The 18499-nt window shown below is 37.6% G+C and overlaps 2 protein-coding genes across 2 annotated transcripts; one reads left to right on the forward strand and one right to left on the reverse strand.

Annotated features, from left to right (window-relative positions):
• Window positions 1-241: 241 nt before the first annotated feature.
• Window positions 242-13457, forward strand: LOC109036924 (phenolic glucoside malonyltransferase 1-like). Its single transcript, XM_072301821.1, has 2 exons — window positions 242-1134; window positions 4465-13457. The coding sequence occupies exon 2, from the start codon at window positions 4812-4814 to the stop codon at window positions 6141-6143; it is 1332 nt and encodes a 443-aa protein (XP_072157922.1). The 5' UTR covers window positions 242-1134; window positions 4465-4811; the 3' UTR covers window positions 6144-13457.
• On the reverse strand, window positions 13313-18463 carry LOC109036958 (uncharacterized). The gene is made up of 5 exons (XM_019051400.2): window positions 18304-18463; window positions 16434-16999; window positions 15681-15808; window positions 14521-14697; window positions 13313-13471 (listed from the first exon to the last, which is right to left on the reverse strand). The coding sequence occupies exons 1-5, from the start codon at window positions 18329-18331 to the stop codon at window positions 13387-13389; spliced, it is 984 nt and encodes a 327-aa protein (XP_018906945.2). The 5' UTR covers window positions 18332-18463; the 3' UTR covers window positions 13313-13386.
• Between the last annotated feature and the right edge of the window lie 36 nt (window positions 18464-18499).

Raw genomic sequence — 18499 nt, forward strand, 5'->3', positions numbered from 1 at the left:
ACACCGGGATTCAAACCCGGGACCTCTTGGTCTCGAGTCAGACGCGCTGACCGCTAGGCCAACCGGGCCGGCTAACCTCAATTTATTTTGCACCGAATTAGGCTTTTTTGAGGGGGGGGGGAGGGGGGCGCTGATCTCAATGTGAGTTGACCTCATTGTAATTGTCTCTAAAAAGCAAGGATCACTTACCATTTTCACCGATAGTATGAGAGACCCAACATTGGCCTGTATCGTAGACCAGGTTGCCTACCTGGTAGGGCAATGACCTAGTCGTGTAAAAAAGCGATTTTGCTATGATTAAAGCTGATCACCACAGAAAACTTCAATCTGAATAACACGTTTGAACTTGTTTCAAGCTGGAAATTCTTGAGCGGCTACTTTGTTTTGAGTTACCTCTTTATTCAGTGAACACTTAACTTCGAGTATTCTGTTCACTTATCTATAAATTATTTGTTTATTTCTTTGTTCTTTTCTTTTCTTCCTTACAGTTAAGTACCAAGTATGAAAGACCGTTCATATACAGGGTCTTTAAAACATTACATCCTTACAGCTAAGTCACAGGAATCAGTAAAAAATAGACAAAAAAATTAAAGAATGCATGTATAAATGCAATTTAGGCTTTTCTCGAATGTCTGAATGTTAATGATGTACTAATGATTCCAACTCTGGTTGCTTGAGGTAAAATCTGGACAGAGTGATTCTAAAATCTTTCTCAAGTAAGCTTATACTTTGTAATATCCTGTCTTAATTTAAAAAAATAAAAAACTTTTGCCAGCATCTTACCTAACACTATGCTTAGTAATTTAGCAGAAACATAATTTTCACGGAGGATATTTTTACTTCTGCTGGGTGCTTCTAAATTCTTCGAGTATGGGAGTAACTTTTATGAAGACCCTGTATAAGGCATGCCCCTCAGACATGGCCACAATATGACACAATATGTACCAGGTGATAAGACAGACAGGCCCCCTCCACTCCCGGTTCAAGAGAAAACTACAGAAAACCAAGGATTGGAGGTGATATACTATCAGTTTAGAGAAGTAACCACATCAAGCAATATAACCATCATATATTTGCAGTGAAAACCACCCTCATTGAACTAAGTTGGCGTCAAAAATATTTCGCATCGATCAGGTAAGAGACTTCTTTCGTCAGGAAGAATGTTTTTGCACAAAGGTTTTAATTTCCTAGTAAAAGCTTTTAGTTCATTGTTTTTTCCCCCTGTGAATATTATTTGGATTACATTTTGTAAAAAGAAACCAGGAGCATTCCGCAGTGTTGCTAGAATTGCACAACTTGAATTCTCTAGAATAGAAATACTGAAATCATGTACAAAATAAAATTACACAGATATGATTTTTGTCTTGAATTTATAGTTTCTTTGAGGTAATGATAAAACTTGTTTAGGTGATCAGTTTACGTTTGCAAGGTGAAGCAAGTTGCACAATCTTAGCGACATTGGAATACGCTTGGTTCCTTTTCGCAAAATGCAACCCATTTATCAGTATGTCTTCTTACATTTCCAAGTTGTGGTCCACTATAGTCATGCTGAATGCGGAAAAAGACTTCTTAATGAGACGCGTTCTTTCTTAAAAAGACTTCGCTTCTTAATGTATGCTCCTTTAGCACATGCGAAAATTTTTGCAACCTTGGATTGCCGAAATATTTTTATAAACTGAATCACTGAGTGGATCGCATTTAGCGAAAAGGAACCAGCGCAATTACATTGTTTTCAAAACTGTGCAACTTCTCCATTTGTTTAAAAAAATACCCAATATATGTATAGTATTAAAATTTACACAGTTATTTTTCTTTAAAATTAACAATTTTTGGCGGAAAGCCAAAACTATTTGCTATCCTAGGAGACTTCTTAGATAATTTTGAAGGAGCAACACTGTAATCGCGCTGGTTCCTTTTTGCTATATGCGATCCAAGTATAGTCTGCAAAGTTTAAGTCAAGATTTAATAATTTTAACCCGATTAACGATAGTTTAAGTTGACCCTGCGTCTATGAGTTTAATCTATTGACTCAATTTTTGTGGAAAGGGTGTACATTTTTCATAAGGAAACTGAAAACCTTAGTTTCAACTTAACACGTAAAAGTTTATACATTTCATAGATTGCGGGATTTAATCTCGTCAGGGATTCAAAAACTCGCAGTGTTTGGGGAGTTTTTTTAGTGGGTCAATTTTTCAGTTTTGAAAGGAATGCGTTGCATGGGAACTTGCTTCTTCAATGAAACCATCGATGTTTTAATGAGTCAAACATCTTCTTAAAATTAAAATATTTCATTTTCTCGGTAACTTCACTTTGTATGAAACTGTCACGTATGTGTGGAGTACGGAAAATAATCATTCGAAACGATTTGTGTCCTAATTTGACGAATCGGAGGCCGACATCATTTGGACGCATTTAACCGGAGTTGGCCTAACTGCATTCAGCATTGCTGAATTTTCTCCTTGATATTTTATTATTTTACACGATGCCGAAGTAAAACGACGCGACGTCTCAAAAATTTCTGTTAATTTACCCTTGGATACGAAACATATTCTCACATAATTTCAAAGCAGAATCTGCTTCAATTTCTTGTAAAAAAGATGGAAAAAACACGATGGGAAATTAGGCAACGTCCAATGTAATTACATTGATTCTGGCCCATCATGCCGTCCACTCCAAGTCATCAAAGCTGTCATGAGTTCAAATTACTACGAAATACAGCGTGTTTTTATAACTTATACCGTTCAAGTATACCGTTTTGAAATTTGCAAAATTAGACATCAATTCAGAGAGTAGAACCTCGCAAGACCGTGATATACACATTTCAATCTCTAGAGATGCAAAATTCCCTTTTTTCTGTTTATTATTTTCAGAAATAGAAGAAAATGATAACAGAGCGAGAGACACAACAGCCCGAATGCAGACAACAATAAAAACACACTAAATACACTAAAATACAAAAAAACAAATGGGTATACAAGGCTATGGAGTATGGAGGATAAAACAACAAGGACGTTTCGGGCCAATTACATGCCCATTCTCAACTGGAACAGAAGCTAAAAAATGTAAAAATTAATTTTACATTTACTTTTTACATTTTTTAGCTTCTGTTCCAGTTGAGAATGGGCATGTAATTGGCTCGAAACGTCCTGGTTTGTTTATTTATCCTCCATAGCCTTGTACACCCATTTGTTTTTTTGTATTTTAGTGTATTTAGTGTGTTTTTATTGAAAATGATAACTCGAAATCCTCATAAGGTAGCGTTACACGTTCAAATTTCTCAGAGACTTAAACGAATGGTTACAAAAAACAGCAAAATTCGGTGATCACTATACGTATTCAGCAATGAATGAAATGCAATGAAAATGAAAAGAATTATTTTGGAATAAAAACATGTTTCAGTGATAGCTGTTAGCAAAATTGAATTGAAATTATAATAATAAACTTTCCACTAGAGCTTGCAAGGTGCTTTTATTAAAGTGAATGCTGCCAGTATAATAATACTCTTGTAAAATCGATCGCAGATAATTTCAAAATTAAGAGGCATGTTCACGATGTCAGGCAATTAATTTCGGCTTCTTTTTCGAAGGGTTATTGAGTGAAATTTTCAGAAGAGCAGAATATCGCTTTAAATGATAGCTTCATTGAGCTGCCAAGCCAACCCATTTCTGTATGGAGACAATAACAGTTCCCACGGGTCGAAATAGTTGCCTAACCACTTCTTTGCAGGCGAGACACACTTTGGTGCACCTGGGGAATCATGCAGTTAGGCTTTGCAATGGATTGATCCGTTTTCCTTCATTTTTGCGATTAAGCAAAAACAGTTCCCGCGCGGAAAATTTTTTTGCGACTAAGCAAAAACAGTTCCCGCGCGGAAAATATTTGAATCTCCAGATTTCTTTCATGTACGTCTTATTTTTATGATTTTTAGCAGAAGCCCCTTGGCTTCCCATTCTTGCATGCGAGATACATTTTTTTGGAAAACAAATTGAATTTCAGGCAGTATTCAGACTTATTTTATCCATCTCCTTTGACAGAGGAAAAAATATCTCACCCTTGTATTGGAATAAGGTATTAAAAAATCAAAATTGGCTGAATTTAGGATAGAAAAACGCATTGCTGAAGTTGCTTGAATTTTGTAACTACTTCAACTTTGTAAAAAAGTGAAGCTCTGTAATTTTGATCATCTACTATTATTTTTACACAAAATCAGTTCAGTTTTTGCGTGTTCTTAATTGTTATATTTAATTTTGTATTAGCTCTTTCCCTTTCTTAGAGGGGGGAGAGAGAAGGAAAGTTGCCACAATTTAGAGTGGAACCCTACGACTGTTTCTACCCTCTTCCTTCCATCATTCTAACAATCCCAAACTTCAGGGAATGCTATTTTTTTCTTCGTGATCAAGTTCGCAACTTTCCAAAGATAAGTTGTTATTTTAGCTCTACCATTATTATTCTTTTTTTTTACAGGAACTGTATTTTACAAGTTTGGACGACGACGGCAGGCCTACTACTTAAAACTTTGGGAGAAGAGGGAGAAGAAAACAAACTAAAATTTTTCTGCTGCCCGCATTATTATCATACGATAAAATTATCTGAGGAAATATATTTATCATAAAGCAATACTACCTCCCAACACTGAACGCCGATTGAGAACGTCACTTCTCTTACAAACAGGTGATTCCGACCAACAAATAACATCAATTTATGCTTTTAAATTGAAAAGAAAAATACCACAACTGCGGATACCTATTCGTAACGCTACCCTCTCTGAGTTCTGGACATTTTCTTTCATCCCACCCCTCTCAATAGTGACAATGGTATTATCTCCTGCGATCGAAATTTTAGAAGCCTGCCAAATTCACCCCGACGTGGACTCAAAAATCGAGTCTACCCTTCAAGATTCCATCGCCCTCTCTTATTTCGACCTGCAGTACCTCCAGTTCCCTCCGACAGAGCGACTATTATTTTATGAAGTTCGTCCGCCTGTATTCGCCGATGCAATACTCTCGAATCTCAAACGTTCTCTCTCTCTCACCCTGGGGTACTTCCGTCCGATTGCCGGAAAATTGGTCTGGCCATCCGACTCGAACGAGCCTTTCATACAAATCGATGAAGACGATTCGATACCGTTAACAATAGCCGAATCCAACGTGGACCTGGACTTCTTCTGCAGCGATACTCCACGGCGCGCGACGGCGTACCGCCCTCTAATACCTGATCTACAAAGCTCCGACAGGGAGTCAGGCCTCATGGCATTACAAATCACGATTTTTCCAAACCATGGATTCTGCATCGGAGTGACCTACCACCACGTGGCCCACGACGGGAAAGGTCTATCGCTCTTCTTGAAATCCTGGGCCAACATCTGTAAGAATAGGTGCACGGATAGTTTGCCACCGGAGTTGACCCCCGTCTACGACAGAGCGTTGATCGACGACCAGTATAACATCAAGGAGCTCCTTTTGAATAATGTAAGTGCGTATAAAAATACGAGCTTAAAATTACGAGAAATCGATTACGAAGGATATTACCGAGGGCAATTTACCTTGTCGTCATCAGCTATAGACGGGCTCAGGGAGTTCGTCACCCAGCGGCAGGGATATCCTTGTAAAATGTCCACCTTCGTTCTGGCTTGTGCGCATCTATGGGTGTGCCTTGTAAAAACACACAAACTTTTCGACAAGAGGGTTTATTTCGTTTGCGCCGCTGACCTTAGGAGCAGGCTGCAGTTCCCGGTACCGGCCACTTATTTTGGGAATTGCGTGTTTCCTTGCATCGCGAGTGCCGCGGGAAATGATCTGATGGGAGAGGACGGTCTGATACTAGCGATGGAAGCCATCAGCGAAGCCCTGAAAGGGTTGGGGGTTGACCCCGTCCCGGGGGATGTCAAGAAGCTTTCTTTACGACCGGATCTGTTCCAGGAGATGAGGGTTTTGTCCCTGGCGGGGTCACCGCAGTTGCGGCTCTACGACACGGACTTCGGGTGGGGGAGACCGAGGAAGGTGAAGGTCGTGTCCATCTCGAGGAACGGAGAGATCTCGTTGGCGGAGAGCCATGATGGTAGCAGAGGGATGGAGATTGGTCTCATGATGACGGAGGAAAAGCTTGGAGTGTTTTCTTCTCTGTTTGCCGACGGGATTAAATAGCAGAAACAGAAGTGGTTGAAGTTACGATTTTCTGTGCTAATTTGTTCAAATATTAATAAAATTTTGTTCCTTTGTCGGCTATGATGCTTTGTTTTTCAAGGCTTTGAAAAGAGACACGTGTGTATGATGAAATATGAAGCAATTCGATTTTCTAAATTGTTTTTCAAAATTCAAATTATAACACAATTGAAGAAAATTAATACACTTTAGCTCATAAAATTGTCTTATCATTGTCCTTTATTGGTATTTCTTAGGATGTACTTTGATAAGTCTCGTAAAATATACTTCTGGTCCAAATTTAGTTTGGGAAAAACAAAAGATGCAAACATACATCGTGAAACATCATCATACATAAGCATGGGTTTTTATAGTAATCCTCATGAATCCATGAACTTCAGGTTTTTCAATGTGGTTGTATTACCTATTTGAAAGCTTGATGCAAAATATTTCATACTTTTTGATATGCAGAATTTCACTGTCCACTCTCGTTTTTTTCTTTCGTTTCAAAATTCCTTTAGACTTCCTTGTAAGTCGTGACTTCGTGAGGAGTTAAAAATACGCGTCCGTGTAATGTCCAGTGACATATAACCGTAATATAAGACGAGCACAAAACGCCTAAAATTGTATCGATAGGCAAAACTACTAACTCTTTCGTGATATATTCGTGGTTGAGTATATACCTACAGTGGGCTGAACTGCATGTATTTCGATCGGGTTCCGTGTTTTTATTTAATAAGATACCTATTAGTAGGTATCGTTTACCTATCGGCGTAATAACGTTTTTTATGAGTAAAGTCAAGCTTTCCGCTCATGGAGGAAACAACAATTTACTTGGGTATAAAATTGCACGCTAAACGTCACTTTTCCATTGTGCGAATTGTGTTCCACGTGAAATTCTGGCGAAGAATCATTTATCAGTGGCTCAATTAACTCGTATAGGTACCTTGTTTAATGTTTCATTCAATCCAAAATAGGAAACATAGAGAGCTTATTTCCAGACTTTTCTCGGTAAAATATTTTATCGGGAGAAATGAAGCAACGTTGGAATGCTCAACGGCGTCGAAATACAACATGGGCCGTTTAAGCCCCATTATTCGACACCGCGATTATCATAACGCGAGTTCGAATAAGCGTGCCAAACACAGTGCGGTCATCGTTGAACACATATTAGCGCCTGCAAGACTGTGGAAATACTTCACGTATCACGTCAAACAGCGCGGTCGTCGTGAGCCGCATATTAGCGCCTACGAGACTGCGTGAATACTTCTCGCATTGCGCCAAACGCAGTGCAGTCGGTCAGTTGGCCTGAAGCGCACATTACGAGACATCACGAGTAATTCAGCGACTGCGCGCACAGCGCAGCGCGGTGCGTGCTTTAATAGTTGTAATTTCTCGGCGTCAGACCCACACCCACAACGTAGTGGACACAATATCCAACCAGTGTACATACACCGCGAGTCTGCAATCCTCGAAGGATCGTGGAGATTTCCCTGCTTTCTGTTAACTTTTCCATCATTAAATATACCTCATCTACTGGTCCTTCAAACAATCTGAAAATCTGAATCTGTGATATGCTGATGAGGTCTAAAAAGGCCCAAACCGGTGGTATAGATCTCTCGGCGTGACTCGCCAACTTAGTATTCCAAAGCAAACTGCCTGAACTGAACACTCTCCCCCCTCAGTTTCGTACTGGTACGCATTAGAGTTCAAAAAATTTAATTTTGACTCTAATTATAATTTTCGGAACTTCCTGGCTTTGTTTTCCCCGCGAAATGGTATGGACCCAGCACCATTTCTACACCTTGTTACATACAGTTCGGGCCACTTCTTGGTGGTTTTTTTTTTTTTTTTTTTTTTTTTTTTTTTTTTTTTTTTTTCATTTTCCTATTAATAGGTATACACATTTATTTAGGAGAAGATCCGTTATACTTATACACACAATGACCCCGCAGATAAAACAACTATAGTTGTTGCCATGGTGTAGATGTACATATACTTATCAGGTACTTAAGGGGAGGGTCTAGGTACGGGGTTCCTGAGCTCATCTGGATGAGGGTTGGAGAGGGAGTAGGGATCTACATGATTGGAGGGAGGGAACAAAAATTCGGGAAAATGTCTGACGACGTCATTTGTGGACCGTCTCAATGATGAGCAGTCTCGTCAAATTAGAAAGGTGACGAAGAACTCGAACTTTCTTCGTGTGGAATCGATTCTTAAAACAATTTGTAAAAAACATAAAGACAACTCTTTAAAAAACTGTTACAATGTTTGTTTTAGAAGATCCTTTTAGGATGTTTTTAAGTAAAACTTACAAGGGGTTCAGTCATAGTAAAGTGTACATCGATGGCGAAACTGCAGAAATAATGCGTATCTCCGTTTGCGGCGTTACAGACTTCCTGTCATATTGTATTTCCTACATGGTAAACTACCGAACGTCATTTTTTAGGCATTTTGATGATTTTTCTTCTCTTCATGAGAATATTCTGCGAAAACTTCAAACCATAAGATTGGCTCGGTCTTCTTTTTAAAATAAAAGAGGAGCGGAGATTGTGAAACACCGTAAGCGAGATACAAATTTTTGCAGTTTCACCGTCGATATAGGAAGTGTCAGGAAACTTTTAAATTGGACTGTGACTTCGCAAATCTAAAAAAAAAAAAAAAAATGGGGGGGGGGGTGCTAAAAAAGTCATGAAAATGTGGCCATTTTTTTATCATGGTTGGAAGCTCAGTCAAATTTCAAAATTTCCTGACTTTTTTCTGACTCTTGGGAAAAATTTCCTGACTACTACCACTGACGCTGAAATTCTCCAACTTCTTACAAAAAAAAAAGAGAGAAAAGTTAATTTAAAAGTAGCAATACCTACAACATTTGAAGCACCACAATTGTACATTTGAAACTTGCAATGGCGAACCCAAATAAGAAAATTTTTATGCAGCCTGGAAATATTGTAAAATATTCCATGCCTGAATAAGAAAAATTAGAAGGGGAAGAGAAAAATCAACTATGAGCGGATATGTGTCAATATTTAGAATCCTTTAACTGGAACTAGCGCACAAATCGCAGATTTAGGACTTACCTACGGCACTCGTTTTGCGGCACAAAATTCCTGAAAATTCGGTAACCCTGGTAGCCCTGGGAATTTCTCTGACCCGGTGCAAAATTACCTATTTTTTCTTTTATATTTCCGGGTTCTTTTCAAATTCCTGGACATTTTCAGGTCTTCCCTGACCCTTGCAGCCTCAATTCGGCGTTTTTTCATTAGCAAAGTAGCATATTTTTCATCTCTACGATACACATTCTCCTCGTTGCAAAATAAGTATGACGGTGACACGCACGGTTCCTATGTCAGCTGGAGCGGTGCGCAGCGCCAACTCGCTTGGAAACGAAATCGCTGCTAAGTTCGCCTTCAAATTTGGCGACGCAACCCAATCCCACACCGAGGTTAATTAAGTTGTATCCGCCGATTGACTGCATTCTGAATGTTTCTAAATATCCTGAGGACAGTTTCGCTTCCTTACATTTGAGAAATTAATCATTAATTGACAGACGCATATTGTCATGCTAAGGATAAACCCCGTAAAAAATTCATACGTTGCCAAATGTGTCTTGAAAAAGTGAATATTTTTAAGGAGATCTATGAATATTTTTGAAAGATCCAGATTACTTACATCAAAGTGCGAACTATCTGAAAAATTGGAAGAAAACATCCAAAACTTTTCGAGGAAATCTGTTTTATCGATGAAAATTTGGTGACAGAGGAGAGTTCTTTTCGAGGGGATTCTTTCCTTAGCAACGCAATAGGTGTAGTTTTCAGCCTAAATTCTCCTCAGCGCGTAATATGGATGACGGCGCAGCGTCGGATCGCTGGGAAATCAAATCGCTGCTAGTTCGCCTTCAAATTCGGCGATGCATCCCAACCCTACACCGGAGTTAATTAAGTTGCATCCACCGATTTGCTTTGGATGGATGTTTCTTGCCAACGCTGACGGGCGGTATACCGGCGCGCAATGGAGGTTTTAGATATTAAGTCACAGCCCTGAGAATTTTCTTGACTGGGAGAAAAATTACCTGTTTTCTTCCTGTTTTTCCGGTTTTATTTTTCGAATTTCCTGGCTTTTACAATTTTTCCTTGACCCTTGCAACCCTATTTAAGTAAATTTCAGAGAGAGATAAATTTTGCTTTAGAAAAATAGCCAAAAAGGGTTTCCTGAAACGAATATTTAAACAGTTTTTCTCCAGGATTTTTGCACACTGGTTTTTGAAGATCATTGTTATCGGGTTAGGGTAAAAAACTAACTCGGGAAAAATGCATTTTTTTCTGAACTCCCAGAGATAAATTTTGTTTTAGAAAAATAGCCAAAAAGGGTTTCCTGAAACGAATATTTAAACAGTTTTTCTCAAGAATTTTTGCACACTGGTTTTTGAAGATCATTCTTATCGGGTTAGGGTAAAAAACTAACTTGGGAAAAATGCATTTTTTTCTGAACTCCCAGAGAATCATCAGAGAAGGGAGGCATATTGACAAAAAATTAAAAAAACGGTGGTTTTATCATTTTACCTTAGGAGCAGTCTAGTCAGCCCAAGAATGAGTATTTGCCACAAAACTTTAAAGTTTCTCTTTCCAGATAAGTTCATAAACAGTTCAGAACAGTTGACTCCTAATGTCCGATAAGGACAATATGAAATTTTCGTTCATTTCAGACTCATTAATGTATGGCAGGGTTCTAAATCAGCTTGCTGCCAACATTTGATTAGGTAGGTATTTCAATCACTCCATCAAGAAACCATGGATCTCTACCATGACAGATTCCGGTGGTGGGTAAGCTTCGCAGAGCTCCCCAGTGCGCCATAAAAGCGGCTTATACATACATTTCATTCAGATGAGTTTTTTTAAAGATCTGTGCCCAACAATCTATAACTTGAGGTAATTCATTTGACAAACCTATATTTATACAATCCTTCATTCAAATTGACAACCCTATGGTGAAAGCAAAATCAATCTTACCTCTCACTATCCATATGCATTGGTTAAAATTAAGACGATTTCAATTCCTCGTGCATTCAATGAATATCATGTATATTGTAAAACTTACAAATGCAGTGGATAATTTTTGTGGCAAAAATCAAGTCCTATACAAAATTTTAATAAAAAAATCATGATGCTTATCTTCGCACCTTTTGTAGTGGCGCATTAATTCTTTACTCAAGGTCAACTTCTCGGTCGTTCGTAACACATTTGTATCAATATCTCAATAAAAGAGAAGTTCTTCTCATTAAGATGTGTTCTTTTTTCCGTCAGCCCTTTTGTAATTAATAACACATTGACCTATAGTTTAACAGAAATGCACCAAATGGCATGAAGTTTTATTTCTCCAGACAAGACTCAATGTCCAATACAAAGTTCAACAGCTGTTCTCTTGACTTAGAATTTTTTCTTGACTTAGAATTTTTGATAGGAGAAAGTAAACATCTAGCTGAATTCAAATATACTTACTTCAATCTCATCCCATTCCAAAACGCAACCTTAGATGAGTTTCTGTGAAATTATGTCCATTTATAGGTCAGTGTATCTACGGACTCGGCACTAAAAACATCCCTGACTATCCAAAGTTTTCCCTGACTAAAATCTCTGACTTTCTACATCGCCAATTTGCACCACAGGCATTAAAATTAAAAATTATTGCAATTCAGTTAACTGCAAATGATAGAAACATGTAAAACTTTTTTCTTATGGTAGTAATCATTCAATTAACTATGAATGAGATTCCTCATTGAAATTTATTCCTCGGTCCTCTTCTCAGAGTGTAACTGAGAGCACTGAACCCTGAACCAGGCTAGGAATCAGTTTCATTGAGTGGACAGCTCCGACATTACATCAGATTTGAATAAGCCACATTATTTCAAAATTGAATAAGTTCTAATATTTCAGATTTGAAAAAGTTTCAAGATTTTTCCTAAATCCAGTCTTAAAACTCCTCACTCCATAAAATTCACTGACTTTCCCTCACTTGATGAAATTTCCTGTTTTCCAGACCTTTCAACATCGTGTGCATAAAAATCTGATTTCTTTGAATGCAACTTCAGTGTCTTTTAAGATGGACTGAGCATTAAAGTATGAGGTAGATAAAATTAGCGACTTAAAAGTTTAGCTAATTGAATAGTTTTAATAAAATCAAAATTATATAATCATGAAAATTCGAAATTTCATACCATGATCACATTTTGTTTTTTGCTAACCGACCTGAGGTTTACACTTGATTGAAAATTAATACGAAGGCATCCTAACAAGTGAGTTTCTCTATTTTTTTCTCTCTGCAAATTTAATATTTGAAGCGATAGAGGAAAAAGTCTTTTACTGATCTTCCTCTTATTTTTAAACAAGGTTGGTGGATTCTTTTTTAAATCTGACTCACGGTCCAAGACTTTGTGCATAGAGAGGCACAGGTGACACTTTTGAGGTATGAGATTATGTACACCAAATATCTAATTCATATTCAGTAGTATAGCGGTCTCTTGATCAGTGATCTCTTGATAAATTTTCAATATTATAATATGTATGCTTTTATTATTCTAATATTATTACTGGTAAATATGTATGTGACTTTTTAGACTTATTAAACGATAGCAACATCAAAAATTACTTTGTTGAGTTGGTTTCCGTGGATTTTACTTGAATATCCCCTCATGATAGCCCACCAAGAGTCTAGTTCAGTATTCATCGGGCAAGCACCGTCACTGTCAATAAGGATCTTGCCAGTATTAACGCTTTTCTTGAGACTTTCTCTTGGGTTCTTTGTCCTGGCTACACCTCATCTTCTCCTGTGTGTTGCTCATGAGCATGCCTTTTCAAGTTCTATATGGACCAAGTTTATCAAAAAGGAACTAACCCACATCAAGTTGAAACTGAGAAAAAGAGGTTTGAAGTTTTAATCCTCCATAAGACTCAATGTAGACTGTAAAATTTAACCTCTCTTTTCACAAACTAATCTCTTTTTTTTTTCAACTTTCAGTTTTGGGCAAAATATACAACTAGAGGAACTTAAAAACATCCTTAACTCAATTTTTTCCCAAATGTGGGTTGGTTCCTTTCTGATGAACTCGGTCCATATAGCCTTCCGCAGGTGAACTTTGGTTTATTACTGTAATCATAAAAAATCAAATGGACCCATTTTTGTAGAAAATAACAGTTCCATTTATTAAAATATACAAAACATACGCAGTAAAAAAACAGTGCAAAACTGTTTAGATAATACCAATCTTGTTCGCTACATCCAGAGCATCATAGTCAGGAGCAAGGTGTACGTACGCTTTCTTTTTACCATCAGGTCTGAAAAAAAGAGATGAGTAAGTTAGTCTGAGTAAACTCTTTATGACTTACTATACGAAGACAAAACAAGAGTAGGTATTTAAAAATAATACACTGATCAGTTGCCCATCTTTACATTAAAAAAGGCAGAGTTCTCCTTGTTTTAAGCAAGAGTAGGGTCATAATTTTGTTATTACCCGATTGTCCATTTTTAGGCTTGTAATTGTTTTCTTGCTGTTACTACTTTTGCTTATTCTTATAAAAAATGATGATTCATTCATTGCATTGAACATATTTGATTCATCTGAAAATATATTGAAATGACTGGGCGCATCGTTGCTATCAGAAAACTAGCACTGGGTAGCTCAGTTTTGAGTATTTTGTCTCCAGATTCCAGAGAAAAGTAAATTCAGGTCCTGTGCATTGTTCCTCTTAACTTGATTGAGATATAATTAAAGCCTTTAGCCAGTTTTTGTACTGCTTATTACTGTGTGACTCAAACTTTAAAGGTGGTCCTAATACCATAGCACGACCGATGAAGAGTTTTCACCTTATCAAACAGTATTTTTTTCCTCCTAGGTATTGAAAAAATTTGCTTTGCGTGTGATTGAGGGGGGGGGGGGGGATTGGCTCCTAAGAACTAAAGAACTCTGATGAAGGGTAGGATAGTAATCTATATATAATAATACATTTAATAGAATTACTAGGATAAAACATAATTATCTAAGAAAATCATACAACGAATCATACTGATGGAGTCTTTGGATGATGGTGCAAAAGATGAATACTTTAGATGTGACCAGATTCATGAAAAGGGATCTTTTTCAGTCACTTTTTGCAAATGCATAAAGGGAGAAAATCAGGAAATTTTGGCGCAAGTTTGACCCTAAAATCTCAAAAACTGAAAGAAAGATATCAGTTCTGAAATTCCAAGAAGAAAGTTCTTAGTTTAGGTGAAAACACTGGTTAAAAATTTAGGGAAATTTTCTCCCACAAGATAAGGTATCTTTCATAGTTCTGGTCACAAATGAACTCCAACAAAAAGAAGGTACAAGTCATTCGCATCTCACCTAATCATGGTGTTAACTTTAGAGATTTTAATGTCATATAACTTTTTAACGGCAGCTTTAATGTGGTACTTGTTAGCCTTCAAGTGAACGATAAAAACTAGCGTGTTATGGTCTTCTATTTTCTTCATTGCCGCTTCAGTTGTCAATGGATACCTAATAACGTTGAAGTGGTCCATTCTGGAATCAAAGAAAAGGTAGGTTATGAAATCCGTTAATTTTTGGGAGTTCTGCAGTGCCAATGGAAGACATATCAATGGCCAAAGTGTGAAACCTCCTCCTCCGTTTGCGACACTGCAGACTTCCTGCCATACTTCATTTTTTCACTAGAAAATTGAGCAACTTTAATGCCTTGAAAACTTCCCAAATTTTCCTCCTCCATTAGTAGAATATTCTGTAGAAATTTCAAGGTATAGAGTTGACTCGTTTCTCTCTAAAAAAATAAAATAGGAGCAGAAATATTTAAACACAGCGAAGGAGATACGTGGTTTTGCACTTTAGTCATCAATATATGTTGCAGGCAAATACTTTAATCAGGCATTTTATGAAGTATGGAGACGGAATTTTGGAAATGTGTAAAGTTACATACGTGTTTACAAAGGCTCTTGAAATTTCAGAAAGTAAGAATTTAATAAGTACAAACTATCATTGTATATTCCTTTTTCAAAATGCTCCTTTAGTCCTTTTAAGTGTTAAAATTGTTGAGACTCTGTAGTGGGTGCAACCAGTCTTCAATTACCTATAAAAATATAAACTCTAAGCACACTCACTTTATTATAAAAAGAAAAGTTGTTTTCGAACACATTCCGTCATCAGCTTTATGACGAGCCATACTTATAAAAGAGTGAGTGAGCTTGGTGTTTATATTTCTACTAGCTTTGCGGGGTGCGCTGCACGCACCCTCACGACTAGGCATTGGGTTCCTCTAGACCTTTTGCACCCCCAGTCACCAGCTCTGCGGATGACTTTGGGCCATCAATGCATGATACTTAAAATCTAAGAGGAAATTTTTCGAACTTTGTATATTTATATTTGACAAAATTTTGTACTTAGATTGTAATTTTTTCAAAATCGTTTGACTTCTTCTTTAGGTAATATAAAACATGAAGTGAAACACTTCTGTATCAACTATCAAAAGATTACAATCAATCTGAGTTACAGACCTGTTTCGGTGAGGGACAGATTTCCTGGGGTACTTCGGGTTCCTTGGTGGCTTAAAGGTCTTAGGACGGTGGAAACTAACAGATGTCCTGATTTTCCTAGTACGGGTTCCATGGACTCCTTTTGCAACCTGTGGGAGGGAGGAAAAAAAAACCATATGATAAAAACGAAATGAAGAATTCCTAAATTGTGTGGGACAATTAATCTACATAAGTTCTTATAATAGCAACAAAATCAAAATTGGACATGACTGTGAATTGACTGTCACTGAATAACCAAGTTACCTTTCCAAACCTCTAAGTAGAGATAAAACATAATCTGTGGGAGCTACGAATTCTAATTAATACAGACATAAATGGATGCATTGAAATACGGAATCCCTAATCGCATTTCTTGTTACCCATTTTCTCTCATGTCTTATTTTTTAAACAGAGAACTGCCCTATTAATTTAATGCCTAAGTACTTTAATTTTTTGCGATTTAGTGATTGATTATTGGGAGTATTCCCACAAAATTTCAAGTTCTGGAGCTGATTGGTTTACTGTTTACAAGATAAAATATCAGAGAAAATGGAACAACCTCCGACGTCGTAGTTCCTCAGGTTGAATTCAGCTCAATCCATCCCAATAAAGATCAGAGAATTTTAATTCACGGTACTAATGGTATGGAGTTTTACATATTTCATCATTGCTACTTGATATTAAAAATAGAAAACGAAAGAAATAACAAGGATAAAATTCATTTAAAACACTTACCTTTTGCCCTGCTTTTTTGGCTTGCTCAACAGCAGCAACAGTTGTACCTGCTTTCCGGTATTTGTGACCTCGCTTGTATTTATCTTGTTTCTTGGGTGCACGCTTCTTATCGAATTTCTTTTTCTTGTCCCCTTCTTTCTTGCCATCTTTCTTGTCTTTCTTGGCATCTTTCTCTGCTCCGGTTGAGGCTTTCAGAGGCTTCTTTTCTTTCTTTGCTTTCTCAGACTTATCTTTCTTGGACGCATCTTTCGTTACAGATTTAACTCCTTTGGCAGCAGCGGGTTTTTTATCAGTTGTAGCCTTCTTTTTATCAGCACCCTTGGCGGCTGGTTTCTTCTCAGGTACTTTCTTTCCTGCTGGCTTCTTTTCTGCCGGCTTCTTGTCTGCTGGTTTCTTTTCAGCTGGCTTTTTCTCGGCAGACTTCTTTTCTACAGGCTTCTTCTCTGCTGGTTTCTTTTCAGCTTGTTTTTTCTCAGCTTTGGCAGAGCCAGATGCAGCTGGTTTCTTCTCAGCCTTTGCGGTGGGCTTTTTCTCCGAGGATGACCCTGCAGCAGGCTTTTTGGCCCCTAAAAATGAACAAGAATTATCAAAAATAGGAAGATAAAACAATTTTAGGAGAAAATATAAAAATCAACATGTGGAAGGATAAATACTAACTTGGAAATTTTTGTAAAAAATCGAGAGCAATAAGTTCAAAATTAAATATTAGGTAGGGGAAGAAATTCTGTCTTCTTAGATGTAGGCGTTCACTCCGCTTCAAGAGGGAGTTTCTCAATCAGGGATTTTGCTTTCGGTTTGTTGATTTTTTTAAAAGAAAAAAAAAATTGAACAGCACAAGCATACTAATGCACTCATGAACTGATAGCGGTGAATGATTGACAAGTTCTCCTAATTGCAGTGAATAGACCTTCCTTAGGAGTTCCAAGAGGCATACTTAACTGAAAGTCTATTCTACTGACTACAAAATTTAGTGAGGTTTATCTTTCGTTGTGCGTTCCTCTTCCTGAGCAACCAAGACCATATCTTATACCTTAAAATTCTCAATAAAGTGCAACCAATCGAGATCCTGGACATACTCTGATTAATCATCATCAATCTAACATCTATGGCTGTATTGTTGAAGTAAACTGTATGGGACCATTTGAAAACATACTTAAGTACTCTAATTCCAAATGGTCGGCGTAGTTGAGCTCCTTTAAAATTAGCAAATGACTTGGGCGTTTACATGTAAATGACCAACCTTTCAACCAAACGCACAACGATTTAGGGAGGGCGATAGCTGCCATTGGGTTGCATTTGCAAACAGAACAACGTATTGGATACGTTTACTTCAACAATGCAGCTTACTCGACGGTGAAAGTCAGCAATCACATAACTCGGTTTGCAACGTCGCAGACTTTCTGTCATACTTTATTTTTTAATTGGAAAACTACTCAACGTCAATTCTTTAAAACTGTCATGATTTTTCTTCTCAATGCGAAGAAAATTCTGCAAAAACTTCAAGAAATAAAGTCAATTTGCTCTCCTTTAAAAAAATGATGTAGAGGCGGAGATTTTCAGACACCGCAAACGAGTTACGTGATTGCCGACTTTCACCGTCGTTACTTCATCACAGAGCAAAAGACCAGTTGGATGGTCTCCAGCTGAATCGGATTACTATAAGCTGCACTATAGAATCTAACCTTGTACTGAGTACCAATTTTTGAGAGCTGATTCAAGAATTCAGCATTCAGCACAGGCGTAAGCTAGCCAAATGACAAAAGGCATGCCCGTGATCTTATCAGTTCCATGTCCAAGCCCGCTGGGCTTCCCTCCAGTTTTCCTGACGGGTTTTAGAGATTAAATTTAGATTAAGGAATTTTCTACATACCAGAGCCTTCTTGCTTCTTCGGAGGCATGTGTGTAGCGCTGTTTATTAGACCTAAAATAAATAAAGAAACACCCACTAATTCACCATGCACTGAATAGCGTCGAAAATTGTCGCGTGGAACACAGATTGGAATATTGAGGTTAAGGTAGGGGTAGGGGTGAACGGTGAACAACGAAAACGATGCTTGGTGACAAGT

The sequence above is a fragment of the Bemisia tabaci genome, chromosome 6 (genome assembly GCF_918797505.1).
Source record: "Bemisia tabaci chromosome 6, PGI_BMITA_v3".
In the NCBI taxonomy this organism is placed as follows: domain Eukaryota; kingdom Metazoa; phylum Arthropoda; class Insecta; order Hemiptera; family Aleyrodidae; genus Bemisia; species Bemisia tabaci.

What these genes read in the sequence shown, in the direction of transcription:
- LOC109036924 (XM_072301821.1), top strand. Translation starts at nt 4,812, where the DNA reads ATGGTATTATCTCCTGCGATCGAAATTTTAGAAGCCTGCCAAATTCAC.
- LOC109036958 (XM_019051400.2), bottom strand. Translation starts at nt 18,331, where the DNA reads ATGCCTCCGAAGAAGCAAGAAGGCTCTG. An exon ending in CCAAAAAAGCAGGGCAAAAG is followed by an intron (nt 15,809 to 16,433) that starts GTAAGTGTTTTA and finishes TCCCTCCCACAG; the next exon opens with GTTGCAAAAGGAGTCCATGG. An exon ending in TCTGTCCCTCACCGAAACAG is followed by an intron (nt 14,698 to 15,680) that starts GTCTGTAACTCA and finishes CTTTGATTCCAG; the next exon opens with AATGGACCACTTCAACGTTA.